The sequence below is a fragment of the Musca autumnalis genome, unplaced genomic scaffold, assembly GCF_047663935.1.
Source record: "Musca autumnalis isolate F117 unplaced genomic scaffold, ASM4766393v1 scaffold_5, whole genome shotgun sequence".
NCBI lineage: Eukaryota > Metazoa > Arthropoda > Insecta > Diptera > Muscidae > Musca > Musca autumnalis.
In genome coordinates this window covers 170,946,650-170,965,931 of record NW_027412088.1, presented here as the reverse complement: position 1 = coordinate 170,965,931, position 19,282 = coordinate 170,946,650, and the positions used below count along the sequence as shown (strand labels likewise).

Genomic DNA, 19,282 nt, shown 5'->3' with positions numbered 1-19,282 from the left:
GTTCAATTCTCTTTGAACAAAAATGGGGCTGAATAGTTTTCTCTTTAGAAACTTTTTACACGATAAATTTGGGCGAGCAAAAATGTGCAACATGTTTGCCGGCTTCTGATTGGCGGACACGCCGTCTTTGACATTTGTTTCAGTTTTTATTACGTTTCTGCCATTGTTCCGTTCCCGTACATTTTAGAAAAATGTGTGTGTTGGACTCGTTTTCAACAGATTGCTCTTTTCATACTTTTATCATTAGCTTTGTTCCCGTACTTTTTAATAGTAAAACTCGTAAAAGAGAGAAAAATTGTTCTCACACAAACGTTTTTTTCATTCAACGCCATTTTTGTTTAAAGAGAAGTCAACATTTTACAACTTTTTTGTGTGCGGGAACGGGTTTCGGGTAAAATTTGTAAAAGTCGTAAAAATTGTAAATTGTACTGGAACGAAGCTTATATCGCACCTCCAAAACAAGTCAACAAGTGGCATTTGACGCTTTCCTGAAAAGTTACATCTTTAATGGGCGCGCATTCATCTTTGACATGGTTACTCGTCGCGTAATCGAGTAACCACATAAGCCAACTAATTCTTGCGTTGTAAACATACATAATTTTTTTAATCTCGTAAAAGGAAAGAATTTTAAGAAATATATTAAAATATTTATTTATAATTTACACAAAAGTGCAAAAAGTATTAAAAACGTTACATGTGTGGCTTATAGAAGCGAAGTTTTGAGAAATACGCTGGGAAAAAGTGAAGAAATTTAAGAAAAAAGAAAAACGTAAATGTAGTATACTACTCGCTTCGCTTTTTTTTTCATCTGAACTAGTTCGGTTGTCGCGTTTTGTGTGTGTGGAGAATTTTTTCGGATTTTGTCTTGTTGTTGTGCAGATACATTTGGCGTCGCTTCTACATTAAAAAACGGAGGAGCAGCAAAAATGTTCGATTCCACACAAGAAATATCATTGGAAGTATGGCAAAAATGGATACTGGATGCTATATCAAAGATCCGTTCACAAAAGCAAAGACCCAGTGTACAACGAATATGTAAGTTTATGCGTGTGTATGAGTGTTTGTTGTAGTACAGCTAGGTCTGGTAGTCAGTGAATGACGATGTTTAATTATTTTACTTTCTTTGCCCTTGCAACCACCAGGTCAAGCAATTGGCGCCCATCACAAATTCCATGAAGATATTGTGGCCGAAAAATTGGAACAAATTGTTGAGACCGGTGCCGTTATTAAGGTCTACAACAAAGGTTTACATTCATATAAGGCTCCCATGGCCAAACGTGTGGTCCGGGTAGAGAAGAATACCAATTTGTGTAAGATTGTGGCAAGGGCTGTCCATGATTTGGGTGAATGTGAGGGTTCCAGTGTAAAGAGTATTGAAAATTACATACAAAAATTCAATACAATTGAATTGATTGGAGAAGCGGATTATAAGACCGTAATTAAGCAGTCTATTAAAAAGGCTGTGGAAGCTGGTTTTCTCATACAGGAGGGTAAACTCTACAAGAAGGGACGTTCATTGACAACACCACGAAATTCGAATGCTTCGGTGGATATACCAGTGCAAATTGTGGGTATTTTGAAAGTTTTATTTAAAAAATGTTATAATCTTTGTTGTTTGCTTTTTGTCTTTAGGGTAACGATGTCTGTAAGCATTGTTCCGGCAATGCCCAGAAAAATTTAAATGGCATTCCAGAGCCTTTGAGCTCTTGCAAACAATGCGGCATTTCATTGCACACCACCTGTGCCAATATAGCTGCTAAATGCAAGACCCAATCGTTTGTCTTGCTGTATATGCTGGTGACCAAGGGTAGTTCCTGGTATTGTGAGAACTGTGTTAAATGTGCCTGTGGCAAAGGCAATCGCGGACCATGTCTGTTGCAGTGTTTTGTGTGCCACAAAAATTTCCATTTAAATTGTTTGGATACCATTCCCGACAAGAAGCCTAAACATCCGTTTAGATGCAGTGCATGTTTGAAATTGAATACTGATGTTTTTCGCATGGTCAAGGGCAAAGATTCTCAGAAGAAATTGGTTTTGGCCAAGGGACGGTAAGTTGAGAAAAAAAAAAAACATGGAAAAAGGATAGGTGATGATGATTTCATTTGTTTATTGTTGTAGGAATGCTGCTGCTGCCAAGCAATTGACCATGGTATCGCCCACTTCTAGAGGAGCAAATACATCTGGTGATACCAGTTTCACAACACCAAATAGTTCACCGGAAAAATATTGGCCCATTGCCAAGTCGAAGGTGGCAAAAACCACACCCGTTAAGATGCCGGGAAATGCCTATGATGTGGCTTCTCCCTCCTCCTTGGCCAAGATGAAACACCAAGCTGCCATGGAGGAAAGTTTGAAGCAACATTTGGCAGCCTATGAACAGGATACTTCGTTGAAGACCATGAAGGGCCGCAAAAGAACTCTATCAAATCTCAGCTCCTCCAGCTCGTCCAGTGACAGTGATGAGGAGCAAAACAATGAAGATCATGACAATGATGACACCACATCATCAGATTCATGTTCCTCCACAACAAGCAGTGGTTCCGATTCCTCCGAGAGTAGTAGTGACAGTTCCGATTGTGATGATAATGATGAGGACAATGATGATGATGACTATGATTCGGAGAATAGTGAATCAAAATCCAATGTTATGTTGGCCCAGATTTATAAGAAACAAAAATGTGATGGTTTGTTGGGTGCAGCTGGCACCACCAGCACCTCGCCTTTGGGAAAACATATGAGTTTGGTACAACCCCAAAAAGAGGAGGAGTGGGGTTTTGCAGCAGTGGCCAAAAGCCATCCGGATATATTTGCCAATACAGTTGTTGCTGCGGCGGCGGCGGCTTCCACGGCCAATGCCAATACGAATAATAAAAACGAAATGATGAAAAACTTAAAGCCGGTCAAACGTAAACTTACAGATCACTTTGCAACATTGACAACGGAACCGAAGGCGGCGGCCACCAATCAAATGATCCAGCAACAACAACAACAACAAGACGATGGCAATCAACCACCACCCCAAAAGCTGGTGACAAATCAAGTTGCACTGCAAATGGAGGCCAAGCCAGCCGTAACAGAGGTTCCACAACTCAAGGAGCCGAATAATGTTGTGGCCCCTACTCCAGTGGCTGCACAGCAAAAAGCTGATGCATCTAACTCTGCCAAGGAGAACCCCAAACCCACCATGATGATAAAATACAAACCCAAACCGGTAAATACATCTGCTCCAGGAGGAACTACAGCAGCCAATAAACCACCTGGTACTACCGCAGCAGCTCCAGTACAAAAGAAAGCTGTCTTACTGAAATCAATGCCTTTGGAAAAGAAACCAGTTCCTAAACCTGCAGAAGAAGATGATGACGATGAAATCCCTTTTTTGTCACAACAAAATATTATCAAATATAAAATGATGCAAGACATTGATATGGCCAAGAGCCAAGAGAAACCAGAAACACCACCCAACAAGGTGGAGATGGCCGAGGAAAAACACCCCTGGGAAGTTGTGCCCGATGAAAATCCATTTGATTCACAGCCCCTACCCAATGGGGTGTCACAAGCCGACTTTGACATCTACAAAAAGATACGGGAACGAGCCCGCAAGGCAATTGCTGGAGCCATGGAAAGTCCCAGCAAACTAATTGGCAAACCGGCCGCCATTAATGCCAGTGCCGAGCGTTGTCCAGGCTCCATAGAAATTGGTAAATGGCACATTGAAACCTGGTATTCCAGTCCATTTCCCCAGGAATATGCCAGGTATACATAATTTAGTTTAGTTCCCATTGGAGAAGAACATTTCTTTAATAAAGTACCATTTCCATTTATAGATTGACGAAACTGTATTTGTGTGAATTTTGTTTAAAATATACCAAGAGTCGTGCCGTCTTAGATCGCCATCAAAATAAATGCTCTTGGAAACAGCCTCCGGGCACTGAAATCTATCGTCACCAAGATTTGTCCGTGTTCGAGGTGGATGGGAATATCAACAAAATCTATTGTCAAAATTTGTGCCTATTGGCCAAGCTCTTTTTGGACCACAAGACCTTGTACTATGATGTGGAACCTTTTCTCTTCTATGTGTTGACAAAAAATGACAATAAGGGCTGTCATTTGGTGGGCTATTTTTCCAAAGAGAAACATTGTGCCCAAAAATATAATGTATCCTGTATTTTGACCATGCCGCAATTTCAGCGGCAAGGTTTTGGTCGCTTCTTGATTGATTTTAGTTATCTGCTGAGTCGTGAGGAGGGGCAGTTGGGTACTCCCGAAAAACCTTTATCAGATTTGGGACGTTTATCCTACTTCTCCTATTGGAAGTCGATTATATTGGAATATTTATATGACCACAAACATGATAAGAACATAACCTTTAATGGCATTGCTGCAGAGACAGGTTTAACCATTGTTGACATTGCCCTGGCCTTGGAGCTGTTAAATTTCATTAAGCTAAGGAAGAATGAGGATGATATTCACTATCACATAAACATTAAAGTGGATTGGAAACGGGTCAATGATCATCATGAAAAGTTAAAGAGGCAAAATAATCGCATACACATAGAACCGGAACGTTTGAGGTGGAGTCCTCTCTTGACCCATGTTAAAAATCAATCATTGGATGTTTCGGGAAGGCAAAGTTTATCACCTCGGAAAAATGTTATGAAACTGGATGAGAACAAGAATTGTTCGGCAACCACAACGGCATCATCGGCTTCTTTGAATAACCGCCAACAAAAAGAGGAGTTAAATGCCAATGAGGTGAAACAAGCTCCTCCTGTGGAAAGGCAACAACAATTGAATGTCAAATCTGAAGAAATGACAAATGATGTGGGTAATAAAGATGTCGACCATCAACAAGAGGAGCAAGAGGATGAAAGCAAAGGAAAAGACCATTTATTTCATGAACATCCCATGGCAAGGGGAAAAATGAATGGCAAACGTAAAAGACCAAAATCCGAAAGTCCCCCTCCTGCCATGGAAATAGACACGGAGGCAAAAAACCCCAAAGATCACCAGGAGGATGGAGAGGAAGCAGACGAGAAAGGCGTAGAATCAACCAAAATGGATGACAATGCCATTGTTGCCGATAATTACAATACTGAAAGCATGGATATATGTACGCCCTCGGAACCAGCAGCAGCACCACCTTCTGAACCGGCACCAACAGAAACCACCACCACTATGCCACAAAATATGGAAGATGGTGAGGGGATAAAAAATGACATTTCCATGGAAATGGGGAATAAGGCAAAACGTTCCACAAATCGTAAACAAAGTCCACCCTTGCCACCTTTGAAGAGGAAGCATGATGAGCTTTCGGAATCCGAGAATGATACCAGCATGGAAGAAAGCAACAAGGAAACAATTATGAGCATTGGAGGAGATTCAACGGCTAAATTTTCAGAGAAAGCTGCCACGGAAGAGTCTCATGGACCACTGACAAAGTCCAATAATGGTGAAACTGATGCCGCCAGGGACACAAAAAAAGATGTGGTATCAACAGCAACGCCCATAGATGAAGATAAATCCATTGTAGAAACTCCCATGGAATCAAAAAATGATAAACGCATTCCAAATTTATTTCCCAAATTAAGGGCCAAAAATTCTGGAAAACTTAATGAGGAATTAAATAATGAGACAAACAATGAGAGTGCCGAAGTATCAGTGGCTTCCCAAACTCCCAAGGAGAATAAGCCAGAAGCCATTAACAAGGATGTGAAGGATAAGGCAACCATTAAGGAGATGGAACCGATTGGAATGGCGAAAAACAGCTCACCTGTTAAAATGGAGTATACCGGTGGTGTAACGGCCATTAAATCATCATCTTCCTCCTCCATGGAAAACGATGAAAAAGTCTTGGAGGCCGTGGCCAAGAAAACTAAAAAGTCTCTATTCAATGATCAGGAAATGCCAACTGTTAAATCGGAAATTGTTAACACACCCGCCGCAGTTACATGTGATACTGGTGGTGGTGCTGGAATGGTGGACACCAAGGACGAAGCCCACAAGGCAGAGGCTGCAATTGAGAAACCTAAAGAAACCAGCGGCGGCATCCCTACCCCGACTGTGGAGCCAAATAACAACAACATACAAAAGGAGGACGCCACCAAATTACAGGAGTTAACTAAAACTACCAGCAATGCCGAGCCTACGAAGCAATTGGAACATGCCAATGTTTCGGTCATTGAAGAAAATAAAACAAAAAAGGAATCAAACTCCCAGGATATGACAACAAATCCAGTAACCGCAACGTCAACAACAACTGCTACAACAGCTGCTTCAACTGCTGTTCCTTCTCCCTTGGATGTGAAACCATTACCCGAGGAATCAGCCCAACCATTGGCCGCCAACCCTCCTTTATTGGAAAAGAAAGTAAAACCTGAACCTCCAACAAAATTGGAAGCCGAAACCCTTAAAACAGAACAACTTTCACCCACTCCAAAAAACCCTAATGCCAATGAGGCAGTGACATCGGCATCCGCAAGCAATGCTGCCGCCAAACCGGAACCTGTTATTACCGTTAACCAATTTGCAAAGTCATTGGCCTCAATGGAAAACTACACAATATCCACAACTAACAACAACAACACTACAACGGCTAATCCACAACAACCAACGGCGGCACAACAACAAGCCCCTCTAGGGGACAATAAAAACAATGTTGCCGAACGTTTAACCTCCAAGCCAACTACGGTTATATCTTCTACAGCCAATCCGGTGAATGCAAATATGGCAGCCGGCAATATGGGTGGTGGCACAACAAATATAAAACCTGAAGTTCCAACAGCCGCAGCTGCTGGAAATACTTCTTCATCTGAGCAAGTGGTTTTAAAGAAGGAACATAATAATAACAACAACAATAAAAGTCCCCTTAAAATGTCCAGCAATCAAACAAACAACACAATGGCGGACTCAAAGCCAACACTGGTGATACCAGAACCCTTGCAAGGTCATCAACAAAATGCCTCATCCGATATGAGAAATGCTCTGCAAAGTCATGTCAGCTCCCAACAACTTCAGCAACAACAACAGCAGCAACAGCATCAGCAGCAACAACAACACCAGCAGCAGTCTTTGCTGCATGCAAGCTCGGCCATAACTTCGGCTTTGGCCCAACAGCAGCAACAACAACAATCGCAACACCAACAGCCCCCAACTTCTTCGTCTGGTTATGGCAAAACACCCATGGACAAATATAAATGTAAAACTGAAAAATCCTCTACAGATTTTCTAAATACCCTACCGGAAAAACACTCCACCAGCCATGAGAAGCACTCAAAATCCACTAAATCCAAATCTTCTGGAGATTCCAAGTCAAGTGGTGGTGGTGGTGGCGTAGAAGGAAATAAAACCAAACTAAGCCACAGTTCTCGTGAGAAACTGGAACAGCAAAGCAAACTTGCTGCCCAACAAAGCCAAGCTGCTGCCGCCGCCGCTGCTGCAGCAGTAAAAGGTCTACACGGAGCCATACAAATAAAGGAAGAAGATCCACGCATGTTACAAGCTTCTATGGCAGCAGCTGCTGTGGCTGCCGCCAGTGGTTCCACTGGAGCCGCAAATGTCCACGACAAGTTGCATTTCAAGGCAAGTGCTGAACATAACCTCAATACCCTTGATTTGAATAAAATTGCACCACAATTTCCCCTTAATCAACTGTCCAACTATCACACCTCTCAATATTGGCAGTGGGATTATTATGGCTACAATTTGTCACACCTCGACGCCACCGCTCAAAAGAGTCAAAATAAGTTCCACAAGGAATTGGCCACATCCATGGCCTATAACAATTTTACCCAAAATCTCTATCAATCGGCCAATTTGGCCATGCAACATCATGCCCATCAACAGCACATACAACAACAACAGCAGCAACAACAACAACAGCAGCAACAACAGCACCAACAACAACAGCAGCAACAACATCATCCCAAGGATAAGCTAAAGGCGGAGCGTAAAACAAGTCCTCTCAAAAAGGATGAGGCTGCCCTAAAGGGGGCTGTGGCCCAAGCCGTGGCCGCTGAAATGTTACAACGCGAAGAAAGTGCAGCCGCAGCAGCTGCTGCTGCCGCCTGCAATTATAACAACAACCATGGGCTCTACGGTGGCACTGCTGGCAGCAGTAGTTCCGCCCTAAAAAACAGCAGATCCCAAGCGGATCACATACGTTCCATGGCCAATCATGGTAATGCCAACAATAAATATCAACAGCAAAGTCAACAGGCGGCAAATTTATTAAATGCTGCCCAGCAACAACAACAATTGCAACACCAACAGCAGGCTTCCTGTCAGAAGGTAAAACCTGAACAGAATATTAATCAGTCTTCGGCTGCATCGGCCGGCAATGACAATGAGAATAAAATGAAATCAGCCACGGGAAATACACAAAACTCTCAGCAGCAGCAGCAGCAACAACAACAACAGCAAGCCAACACGGTTAGCCCTGAAATGTCCTCACCCATGGTTAATAATTATGACAATTCTGGCAACAATCAAAATTCCAATGGCAACACCAACTCCAACAATAATTCCAATAATTCTGGAAATTCTAGCAGCGCCGGCAATAATGGCATGCAACACCATTATGCTGAATGTGGACTAAATGTAGCCATGGGTATGGATTCGCCAGCCAGCATATCCAGTGACATTACCCAAAACTCCTCGGATGTCAATAACAGTGTCCACATGCAACAACAGCAGCAGCAGCAACAATTCTCCAACTGTTCCATGCAAAATCAGGGTACAAACACCCCCATGCATATGACCATACATACACCACATATTCAGCAGCAACAACAGCAGCAGCAACAGAACATGAATATCAACAATCAAAATCTTAATAATTTGACTAATAACCAACAACAACAACAACAGCAACAACATAATACCCAGCAACAAAATCGTAAAATTCAGGTAAGTCAAAGATTTCTTGATATTTTCCATACAAATATTCAGGTTGAATATATGTTTTCCCATGGGAACCCCTATTCAGCAAGGCTGAAATAAAGTTTTCCTAAGGGAAACCCTATTCAACCAGGACGAATTGAAGTTTTCCTATGGAAAACCCTATTCAGCCAGGCTGAATTGAAGTTTTCCTATGGAAAACCCTATTCAGCCAGGCTGAATTGAAGTTTTCCTATGGAAAACCCTATTCAGCCAGGCTGAATTGAAGTTTTCCTATGGAAAACCCTATTCAGCCAGGCTGAATTGAAGTTTTCCTATGGAAAACCCTATTCAGCCAGGCTGAATTGAAGTTTTCCTATGGAAAACCCTATTCAGCCAGGCTGAATTGAAGTTTTCCTATGGAAAACCCTATTCAGCCAGGCTGAATTGAAGTTTTCCTATGGAAAACCCTATTCAGCCAGGCTGAATTGAAGTTTTCCTATGGAAAACCCTATTCAGCCAGGCTGAATTGAAGTTTTCCTATGGAAAACCCTATTCAGCCAGGCTGAATTGAAGTTTTCCTATGGAAAACCCCATTCAGCCAGGCTGAATTGAAGGTTTCCTATGGAAAACCATTTTCAGCCAGGCTGAATTGAAGGTTTCCTATGGAAAACACCATTCAGCCTGCCTGAATTGAAGGTTTCCTACGGAAAACCCTATTCAGCCTGGCTGAATTGAAGGTTTCCTATGGAAAACCCTATTCAGCCAGGCTGAATTGAAGGTTTCATGTGGGAAACCCTATTCAGCCAGGCTGAATTGAAGGTTTTCTATGGAAAACCCTATTCAGCCAGGTTGAATTAAAGGTTTCCTGTCGAAAACCCTATTCAGCCAGGCTGAATTGAAGGTTTCCTATGGAAACCCCTATTTAGCCGGGCTGAATTGAAGGTTCCGATGGAAAACCCTATTCAGCCGGGCTGAATTGAAGATTTCCTATGGAAAACCCTATTCAGCCAGGCTGAATTGAAGGCTTTCCTATGGAAAACCCTATTCAGCCAGGCTGAATTGAAGGCTTTCCTATGGAAAACCCTATTCAGCCAGGCTGAATTGAAGGCTTTCCTATGGAAAACCCTATTCAGCCAGGCTGAATTGAAGGCTTTCCTATGGAAAACCCTATTCAGCCAGGCTGAATTGAAGGCTTTCCTATGGAAAACCCTATTCAGCCAGGCTGAATTGAAGGCTTTCCTATGGAAAACCCTATTCAGCCAGGCTGAATTGAAGGCTTTCCTATAGAAAACCCTATTCAGCCAGGCTGAATTGAAGGCTTTCCTATGGAAAACCCTATTCAGCCAGGCTGAATTGAAGTCTTTCCTATGGAAAACCCTATTCAGCCAGGCTGAATTGGAGGCTTTCCTATGGAAAACCCTATTCAGCCAGGCTGAATTGAAGGCTTTCCTATGGAAAACCCTATTCAGCCAGGCTGAATTGAAGGCTTTCCTATGGAAAACCCTATTCAGCCAGGCTGAATTGAAGGCTTTCCTATGGAAAACCCTATTCAGCCAGGCTGAATTGAAGGCTTTCCTATGGAAAACCCTATTCAGCCAGGCTGAATTGAAGGCTTTCCTATGGAAAACCCTATTCAGCCAGGCTGAATTGAAGGCTTTCCTATGGAAAACCCTATTCAGCCAGGCTGAATTGAAGGCTTTCCTATGGAAAACCCTATTCAGCCAGGCTGAATTGAAGGCTTTCCTATGGAAAACCCTATTCAGCCAGGCTGAATTGAAGGCTTTCCTATGGAAAACCCTATTCAGCCAGGCTGAATTGAAGGCTTTCCTATGGAAAACCCTATTCAGCCAGGCTGAATTGAAGGCTTTCCTATGGAAAACCCTATTCAGCCAGGCTGAATTGAAGGCTTTCCTATGGAAAACCCTATTCAGCCAGGCTGAATTGAAGGCTTTCCTATGGAAAACCCTATTCAGCCAGGCTGAATTGAAGGCTTTCCTATGGAAAACCCTATTCAGCCAGGCTGAATTGAAGGCTTTCCTATGGAAAACCCTATTCAGCCAGGCTGAATTGAAGGCTTTCCTATGGAAAACCCTATTCAGCCAGGCTGAATTGAAGGCTTTCCTATGGAAAACCCTATTCAGCCAGGCTGAATTGAAGGCTTTCCTATGGAAAACCCTATTCAGCCAGGCTGAATTGAAGGCTTTCCTATGGAAAACCCTATTCAGCCAGGCTGAATTGAAGGCTTTCCTATGGAAAACCCTATTCAGCCAGGCTGAATTGAATGCTTTCCTATGGAAAACCCTATTCAGCCAGGCTGAATTGAAGGCTTTCCTATGGAAAACCCTATTCAGCCAGGCTGAATTGAAGGCTTTCCTATGGAAAACCCTATTCAGCCAGGCTGAATTGGAGGCTTTCCTATGGAAAACCCTATTCAGCCAGGCTGAATTGAAGGCTTTCCTATGGAAAACCCTATTCAGCCAGGCTGAATTGAAGGTTTGTTATGGAAAACCCTATTCAGCCAGGCTGAATTGAAGGTTTGTTATGGAAAACCCTATTCAGCCAGGCTGAATTGAAGGTTTCCTATGGAAAACCCTATTCAGCCAGGCTGAATTGAAAGTATTCATATGAAAACCCCATTCAGACAGGCTGAATTGAAGTTTTCCCGTTGAAAATTCTATTCAGCCAGGCTGAATTAAAGTTTTCCTATGGAAAACCCTATTCAGCCAGGCTGAATTGAAGGTTTTCTATGGAAAACCCTATTCAGCCAGGCTGAATTGAAGGTTTTCTATGGAAAACCCTATTCAGCCAGGCTGAATTGAAGGTTTTCTATGGAAAACCCTATTCAGCCAGGCTGAATTGAAGGTTTTCTATGGAAAACCCTATTCAGCCAGGCTGAATTGAAGGTTTTCTATGGAAAACCCTATTCAGCCAGGCTGAATTGAAGGTTTTCTATGGAAAACCCTATTCAGCCAGGCTGAATTGAAGGTTTCCTATGGGAAACCCTATTCAGCCAGGCCGAAATGAAGGTTTCCTATGGAAAACCCTATTCAGCCACGCCGAAATGAAGGTTTCCTATGGAAATCCCTATGCTGCCAGGCTGAATTGAAGGCTTTCCTATGGAAAACCCTATTCAGCCAGGCTGAATTGAAGGCTTTTCTATGGAAAACCCTATTCAGCCAGGCTGAATTGAAAGCTTTTCTATGGAAAACCCTATTCAGCCAGGCTGAATTGAAGGCTTTCCTATGGAAAACCCTATTCGGCCAGGCTGAATTGAAGGCTTTCCTATGGAAAACCCTATTCAGTCAGGCTGAATTGAAGGTTTCCTATAGAAAACCCCATTCAGCCAGGCTAAATGGAAGGTTTCCTATGGAAAACCCTATTCAGCCAGGCTGAATTGAAGTTTCGCTATGCTGATTTCCTGTTAAAGAAAGCCAATTTTAGCTTTTCTTTTGGACATCATTTTCAAAATCTCCCCAATTATTTCTTTTCAGAATGAAAATGCAGCAACCAGTAGTAACCAACGCTCGACCACACCAAAATTGATGAGAAATACCAACTCCACTGGCTCGAATGCCCATCGTCAATCCAAGCAACAACAGCAGGCCCAACAACAGGCCCTTAATAATAATTTGGCCCAGCAGCAGGCTTTGGCAAATCACAATAATCAAAACAACAATTCATCTGCTGAACAGCAACAACAACAACAGCAGCAAGCACAACAAGAACAACAATTGCACAATATACAACAATTTGCCCAGTTGAATGCCCATGCCCATCACCAAAATATGCAAAGTGGAGGTGGAGGAGGTGGCGGCGGCGGCGGTGGTGGTGCCGATAACATCTATCTCTCCCACTTGGGACAAAACTATCCAGGAAATGCCGGAAATTCTGCATATGACATTAGCTCTATGCCAGCTGTAATACAACAACGCATGTCCCTGAACAGTGCCCTCAATTCGCATGCAGGTTCGGTACGTGTTGAGCAGGCCTCACCCTCATGTGCAGTGAATAATTTCTATTTGCAAAATAATTTGAATTCCAACGAATCGATAAACAATACCTCAAGGGTACCCATATCTATACCCTCAGGAGGTTCGTCATCGGGTTCGGGATCGGGTAATGAGCACTTGAGCCAGCAGCAACAACAGCAGCAGCAACAACAACAGCAGCAACAGCAACAAACTCGGGCAGAATCTTTGCCTAGTGCCCAGGCTGGGTCACCAGCTGTTGTCGGCAATCTTAGTAGCTTGTCGCGATTGCAACAGCTTACCAATGGCTTGGATATACCGCCATGTAACACTTCACCCATTGGCCAGGTGGATATGACACCACCACCCCAGCATGGTATTGGCAACAATTCAATGACACCACCACCCCACTTGATTGTGCCACAAAATCGCAACCTGAACACTTCTCCCAACATGTTGCAGTCTCAAATGGCCTCATTGCAGTATCATCACAAATACTATCCAGGCAACATGAATATTGCACCCATAACAACCACCTCACAGGCGGCCAGTATCAGTCGTTCTGTGAGGAATACCGCCTTAGCTCCCATCCAGCATATTGCCTCAACCCCGTCGACCTCATCTCCGAATAGTAGTCGTCCCAGCAATGTCCATATTGCTCCCAATCTAATGACACCCTATAGCATTAACAGTTATCGCATGTCCACTCAGCAGGCACCCTCTTCAAGCTATTCCACCGGCAGTGAATATCCCAATTCACAGATACCCATGCAAATGGGCGTGATGAATATGCAATCTCAGTATCAGGATGCATGCATACAAAGGGCTGCCCAGCAGAATTCTATGTATTCCACATACTCTCCATACATACCACTGAATGCGCCCATGAGAAGATAAGTTAGGAAGAAGAAAAGGTTAAAGTATTGAATATTTTGACCTGGAAGGAAGAAACTTGAGAAAGAGCAAAACAAACGCAGAGAATAAGAAACAGGATAAAATTAATAAAAACTCCCCCAAAAAACACATCCTCCACACACACATACATATAAACATTTACTTTATATACCACACATACATAAATATATTCTATTTACATATTACTATTATTCACAAGACAAAAACACAACAACGTAATAAACAACAAATTATTATGTGAGCAAACCAGCGTAAAGAAACAGAAAAATTAAAGAAAATAATCCTTCAAAAAAATTATACATACATATATATTTTCTTGTAATACAAACATAGAAATGTACCATACAACAACAAGTTTTATTGTATGCTATTATTACTACTAATTATTATTGTATTAAATTGTCCTAGACAACAACAACAACAATACTAAACAATTATTTTTTCTTTTTGTTAACCGTTACATATGTGTTTTGCAAAAGATAAACTTCATTTGACGTTTTAGTAAATGGCCAAAGGAGGGAGGGTCCCAAGGCCGAAACAATGAAAAAACGATCACCTTGAAAATATCCTTTTGACACATTGTAAATACCTTAATCAAAGAAGAAAGAAGAAGAACAAAACCTGGCAGGCATTTCATCTTTAATATAAAAATGCTCGGCTATCTATTTTTTGTTTCCATTGTATGTACATTTCTATGTTATGTATACATACTAATCATTACATAAATACATACATACAAACATACTACATACCTATATAAGATAACTTTTAAAAACTATAATCATGATTGGATGTCCTTTAAAAGGGATTTAATAAAGTTGTATCATTAAAAAAATAATAATACGCAAAATGTTTTTATGTTATATCGAGCTTGAAATTATTATAACTTAAACTGTGATACCCAAAACAAAGAATTTTATAGCTCAAAGTGTAAGGTATTCAGTCCAGCTATCAATTTTCACTTTATTTTATTAATCCCTTGCAATGTAAATCTGCAGAACCTTTTAGAGAAGAAAATCCCCAAAGTTTGACGGAAAATACATGACGGAAGAAATGAAAGCCTTGGAATCAACAGTGAGCTTGATTATTGTATGGTACTTGGCGTCTTCAATGACCATCTTGAACTTTTGGGGCTCTCAACTACACTTTGACTCTCGCGGCAATCACAATGCAGACCAATTGGACTCTTCTGAATCTTCGCGCCGATGAATGAGGACTTCCCAACCAGCACACTGTTCCAGCTCCCTTGACATTAACATACAGCCTTATGGGCCGATTCCGTACAGCGAGGCGAGTCGTGTCGCGTCGCCAAATGCAATTTTTCGATTCCGTATGGCAATATCGCCTGACGTCGTCAAATTTTGTCGCCGAAATGTTCATTTTCCGGCGACAACAAATTAGCTGTCGCCGTACATTTTTACTAACGAATAAAAATAAAATAAAAATAACTTGTTATCGACGATTATTTTCTATCGCTGTACGTAGTACATTTTTTAAATTTTGTCACAGAGACGATAGACGACGCGACATGACTCGCCTCGCTGTACGGAATCGGCCCATTATTCTGAACGAAAATTCCCCGTGAGTTTTCGCACTCTCACCTTTAAGCCGTAACGACGGAGAGACAAAACTCAAGGGGAGTTTACGTTCAGAATTAGGCTGATAGCTAGACCATCATTTCTGCACTTACATCCAGACAAACGTATAATACGATTGAAAAGTCCAGAGATTTCGTGGTGCTAGAGATACGGTCATTCATTAACTACAATAAAGCCAACTTGCATGTATTCATGAATGACATAGACAATGCCAGACAGAGAGAAAGGATATTAAGAACCATGATGAGTTGCCAAACGTATCATTCCAGCAGGCTGAATTGCACACTGGAGGCCCAATTTTCCAACAGCTGGTGCGCGACTCGCAAAACAACGGAATGAGATGCGCCAATCGTCTCTAGATGATCAAAGAATTCCCATCCAATTCAAACAGTCTACTCCAGACAATCCCACGGCAGCGGGTTCTTTCGTATCGGATTGACCCGGAACAACACAAAACCAATGTTCCGGCCAGCGGCTGCCACCTCAGTGTGTACATGTTCGTATTTGTTTCGTTTTTCTGTATTGGGAGCAGCATATCCCGGAATGCCTGCTCCGAATTCTATTGGTCCGAGCCGGGACTTAGGAAAACCCAGGACCAATATATCTGTGCTCAGTTTGTCACATCCGCATCTTCACACACATCCAACCTTCGGTGAGATGCAATAGATGTCAGGAGTGGGTGCATCTAAGGGGTTGCTGTGGACTCGTCCACGTGAGGGACTACGACAGGGACTATGTTGCTGCATGCTGCGTGAACACAGTCACCAGTGAGTCGTCGTCGGATTACGAAACTCCCTCGTCGTCTGACTACAAAACTCCGCCGCAGTCCCCTCGACAACAACCGCACACGCAGCCTTTAACACCAGCCGTTGTTGTTCCAAAACCAGAGAATTCATCCTTTTTGCAATTTATTTGCAATGGACTTCGAGGTAAGATCGAGGAAATAGTAGATTTCATGAGTCGGAAGAACATCAAGGTCGCGGCGGTGCAGAAAACCAAGCTGAACAACAACCACAGCTTGCATTGTGATGGTTACAATGTTCTGAGGAAAGATCGCACCAAAAGTGGAGGTGGGGGATTGATTGGCTTTCCTATTGCACCAGTCTGTCCAATACAGACCTATCTCGCTTGAGCCTGTCTCTAATGACCCGTACATGGAATGGGGGTAGCAGTCAGGTGTGGAGCTGCCGATATAGAGTTGCTGAATGTATACATCTCGCCGAGAAATATCTGTATCCCTGATTATAGGCCTGGCATTAGCCCGCTCTTGCAAGGTCATAATCGTCTAGTCCTGGGGATTTTAATGCGCATCATGAGATGTGGCATTCGGCCCTCGGAAACGACCAGAGAGGTACAGCGCTGGCTGAGCAGATTGATAGCTCTATGTTTTGCACGGTCAATGAGGACGCCCCTACCAGAAATAGAGGGGAGTGTCACAGTTCGCCTGACATAACCATCGTGTCACCTGGTCTGACAAATGACGTTACCTGGCAACCCGTCATTTCCTTTGGATCAGACCATCTCCCCAAAACTGTCTCCATTAGCAGACCACCCGACTTCATCACCTCTGAACGCCGCACGTTTGTCAATCATAAAAAAGCTGATTGGCCGAGTTTCAGAGAGTTCACCAATCACCGCTTCAGAGAATTGCCCAATCCTTCTGATGTTCGGGTAGCGGAAAGGACGTTCCGGGACATCATCACTGCTGCAGCCGCTCGCCATATCCCTGCTGGTCGAATACCCGAAGTAAGACTAAATTTCCCAGCAGAGGCGACGGGATTAGCAAATGAGCGTGATGAGCTTCGTCGTATCAACCCCAATGACCCCAGAGTCAGGGAGCTGACACTGGAAGTTAACAGGCTGGTCGGCGAGCATAAGCGGAACAAATGGTTAAATCATCTGAAGAGCTGCAACATTGGAGCCGGTATAGGTGAATTGTGGGCAACGGTTAAGTCACTCTCGAACCCTGGAAGAAGGAAAGATAGGACCTCAGTCACGTTTGGCGACGTTACGTTGACTGACCCGAAGAGGTGCGCAAGTAATTTCAATCGACAGTTTGTCGAGCATCCCGAGAGTGACAGGGCGAAGAGAAGAGTATTACGTCGCATCAGATCTCTTCTTGCCGAGGATGAACCACTACAATTTACAATGGATGAGGTTGCCAATGCATCAGGAACGCTAAATCATCCAAAGCGTTGGGCCCTGATGGAATCTCCATGGTAATGTTGAAGCAGCTGGATGAGCCGGGAGTCGAGTAGCTCACCAAAGTTTTCAACTTGTCGCTAGCCATGGGCAGAGATGGTCCCACTACGGAAGCCAGGCAAGGATGCCAGCAAAAGTGAATCGTACAGACCGATTTCGCTTTTGTCGCCCGTAGCAAAGACTTGAGGCCTTGCTCCTCCCCAGTATCAGAAATAGCTATCAAGTTGCCGATCATCAACATGGATTCCGTAAGCAGCACAGCACGACAACAGCGCTGCACGCCATTACCACATATATCTGTAAAGGACTCAACCAGAGACGGCCGTGCGATAGAACAGTGATGGTGGCGCTTGACTTATCAAAAGCCTTTGATACAGTCAGGCACTCCACGCTGTTTGAGGACATTGAGCAGACAACCCTCCAGCCAAGCTTGAAACCTTGGATAGTCACCTATATGTGTGGACGCCAGTTGTACGTGGAATTCAGGAATAAGAAGTCCAAACCCCGTAGAGTGAAACAGGGAGTTCCCCAAGGTGGGGTGATATCTCCGGAACTGTTTAACCTCTACCTCTCCTGTATTCCACCCCCTCCAGACGGCATTGAGATCGTGACGTATACGGATGATTGCACGATCCTGGCGTCGGGTACCTATCCTGATGACATCTGTGAAAGACTGAACAACGATTTAACCGATCTTACCACCTTTTTCCATTCGAGGAATATGCAGATTTCCCCCACAAAATCTACAGCCACTCTGTTCACCACGTGGACAGCGCAGTTTGGACGTGAGTTGAATGTCGTGGTCGACGGCAGCAGAATTCCGACCACAAACTGCCCTAAAATTTTAGGGGTAACATTCGACACTACATTCACGTCGTGCGCACACGCCACAGCTGTCTGCGACAAGTTGAAAAGTAGGAACAAGGTCCTCAAGTCCCTGGCCGGCAGCACTTGGGGTGCAGATAAAGAAACCTTGTTGGCCACGTATAACGCGATAGGTCGGTCTGTGGTAAGCTATGCGGCTCCAGTCTGGTCCCCGAGATTGTGTGATTCGAACTGGAAAAATATTCAAACTTGCCAGAATGCCGCCTTGAGAACAGCGACAGGGTGCCTCCTCAAATCTTCAGTGGTTGCCAAGGCCTTAAGCAATTAAGGCCTGCTTACCTTGCTTACTTCTGATAAAAGAATAAAAAAGAAAAGGGCAACCCAGTTCAAAATTTCCTCGGCCTTCTTTATTCTCTTATTTTTATTATGTCAAAAATGAAGCAGGAAAGCAAGGCAATCAGGCAGAGCAGCTTATGTACGCAGGCCTTTATAGTGTGAATAAACCTCGTAGAGAGGTATATGTGAAAAATCTGGGCAACTGTGATGCTAGATCACGCAAGCTCTTGCAGCAGCCGGAGGTGCTGGCATCATCGATATCAAAGAAATGTGCGCTAAAGTTCTACCAGCAATTTATTGCACATCCAACTGAACAGATAAGAGCAAAAAGAGCAGCCCAAAATATAGAGAGATCTAAATATCTACCCACCTACAAAAGGCTTTTTAGCAGTAAACCTGACTGTATCGTTCACTGATCGCAGAGATTTAGAAAATGGCGAGGACCCCTTTGCTACAAATCACTACTTAAAGATGTCGACAACTGCATTCCAAACGTCTAGAACCAAAAAGGCCTGCTTTAAGCAAGAAAGTCAGCTGCTTATGTACCAATGCATATAGAGT

General features: G+C 43.2%; 2 protein-coding genes across 2 annotated transcripts in view; one reads left to right on the top strand and one right to left on the bottom strand.

Annotated features, from left to right (window-relative positions):
* Positions 1 to 19,282, bottom strand: part of LOC141387768 (uncharacterized) — a 36,547-nt gene that overhangs the window by 2,388 nt on the left and 14,877 nt on the right. The window lies entirely within an intron of this gene.
* On the top strand, positions 533 to 14,595 carry enok (histone acetyltransferase enoki mushroom). Its single transcript, XM_073956236.1, has 6 exons — positions 533 to 1,035; positions 1,143 to 1,567; positions 1,633 to 2,048; positions 2,119 to 3,753; positions 3,825 to 8,904; positions 12,369 to 14,595. Exons 1-6 carry the CDS (start codon positions 927 to 929, stop codon positions 13,740 to 13,742), a joined length of 9,039 nt encoding a protein of 3,012 aa, XP_073812337.1. The 5' UTR covers positions 533 to 926; the 3' UTR covers positions 13,743 to 14,595.

Excerpts from the sequence above, each read along its gene's own strand:
- enok (XM_073956236.1), top strand. The coding sequence starts at position 927 with ATGTTCGATTCCACACAAGAAATATCATTGGAAGTATGGCAAAAATGG. Across the intron at positions 1,568-1,632 it reads TGGATATACCAGTGCAAATT|GGTAACGATGTCTGTAAGCA; the intron begins GTGGGTATTTTG and ends TTTTGTCTTTAG. Across the intron at positions 2,049-2,118 it reads TTGGTTTTGGCCAAGGGACG|GAATGCTGCTGCTGCCAAGC; the intron begins GTAAGTTGAGAA and ends TTATTGTTGTAG.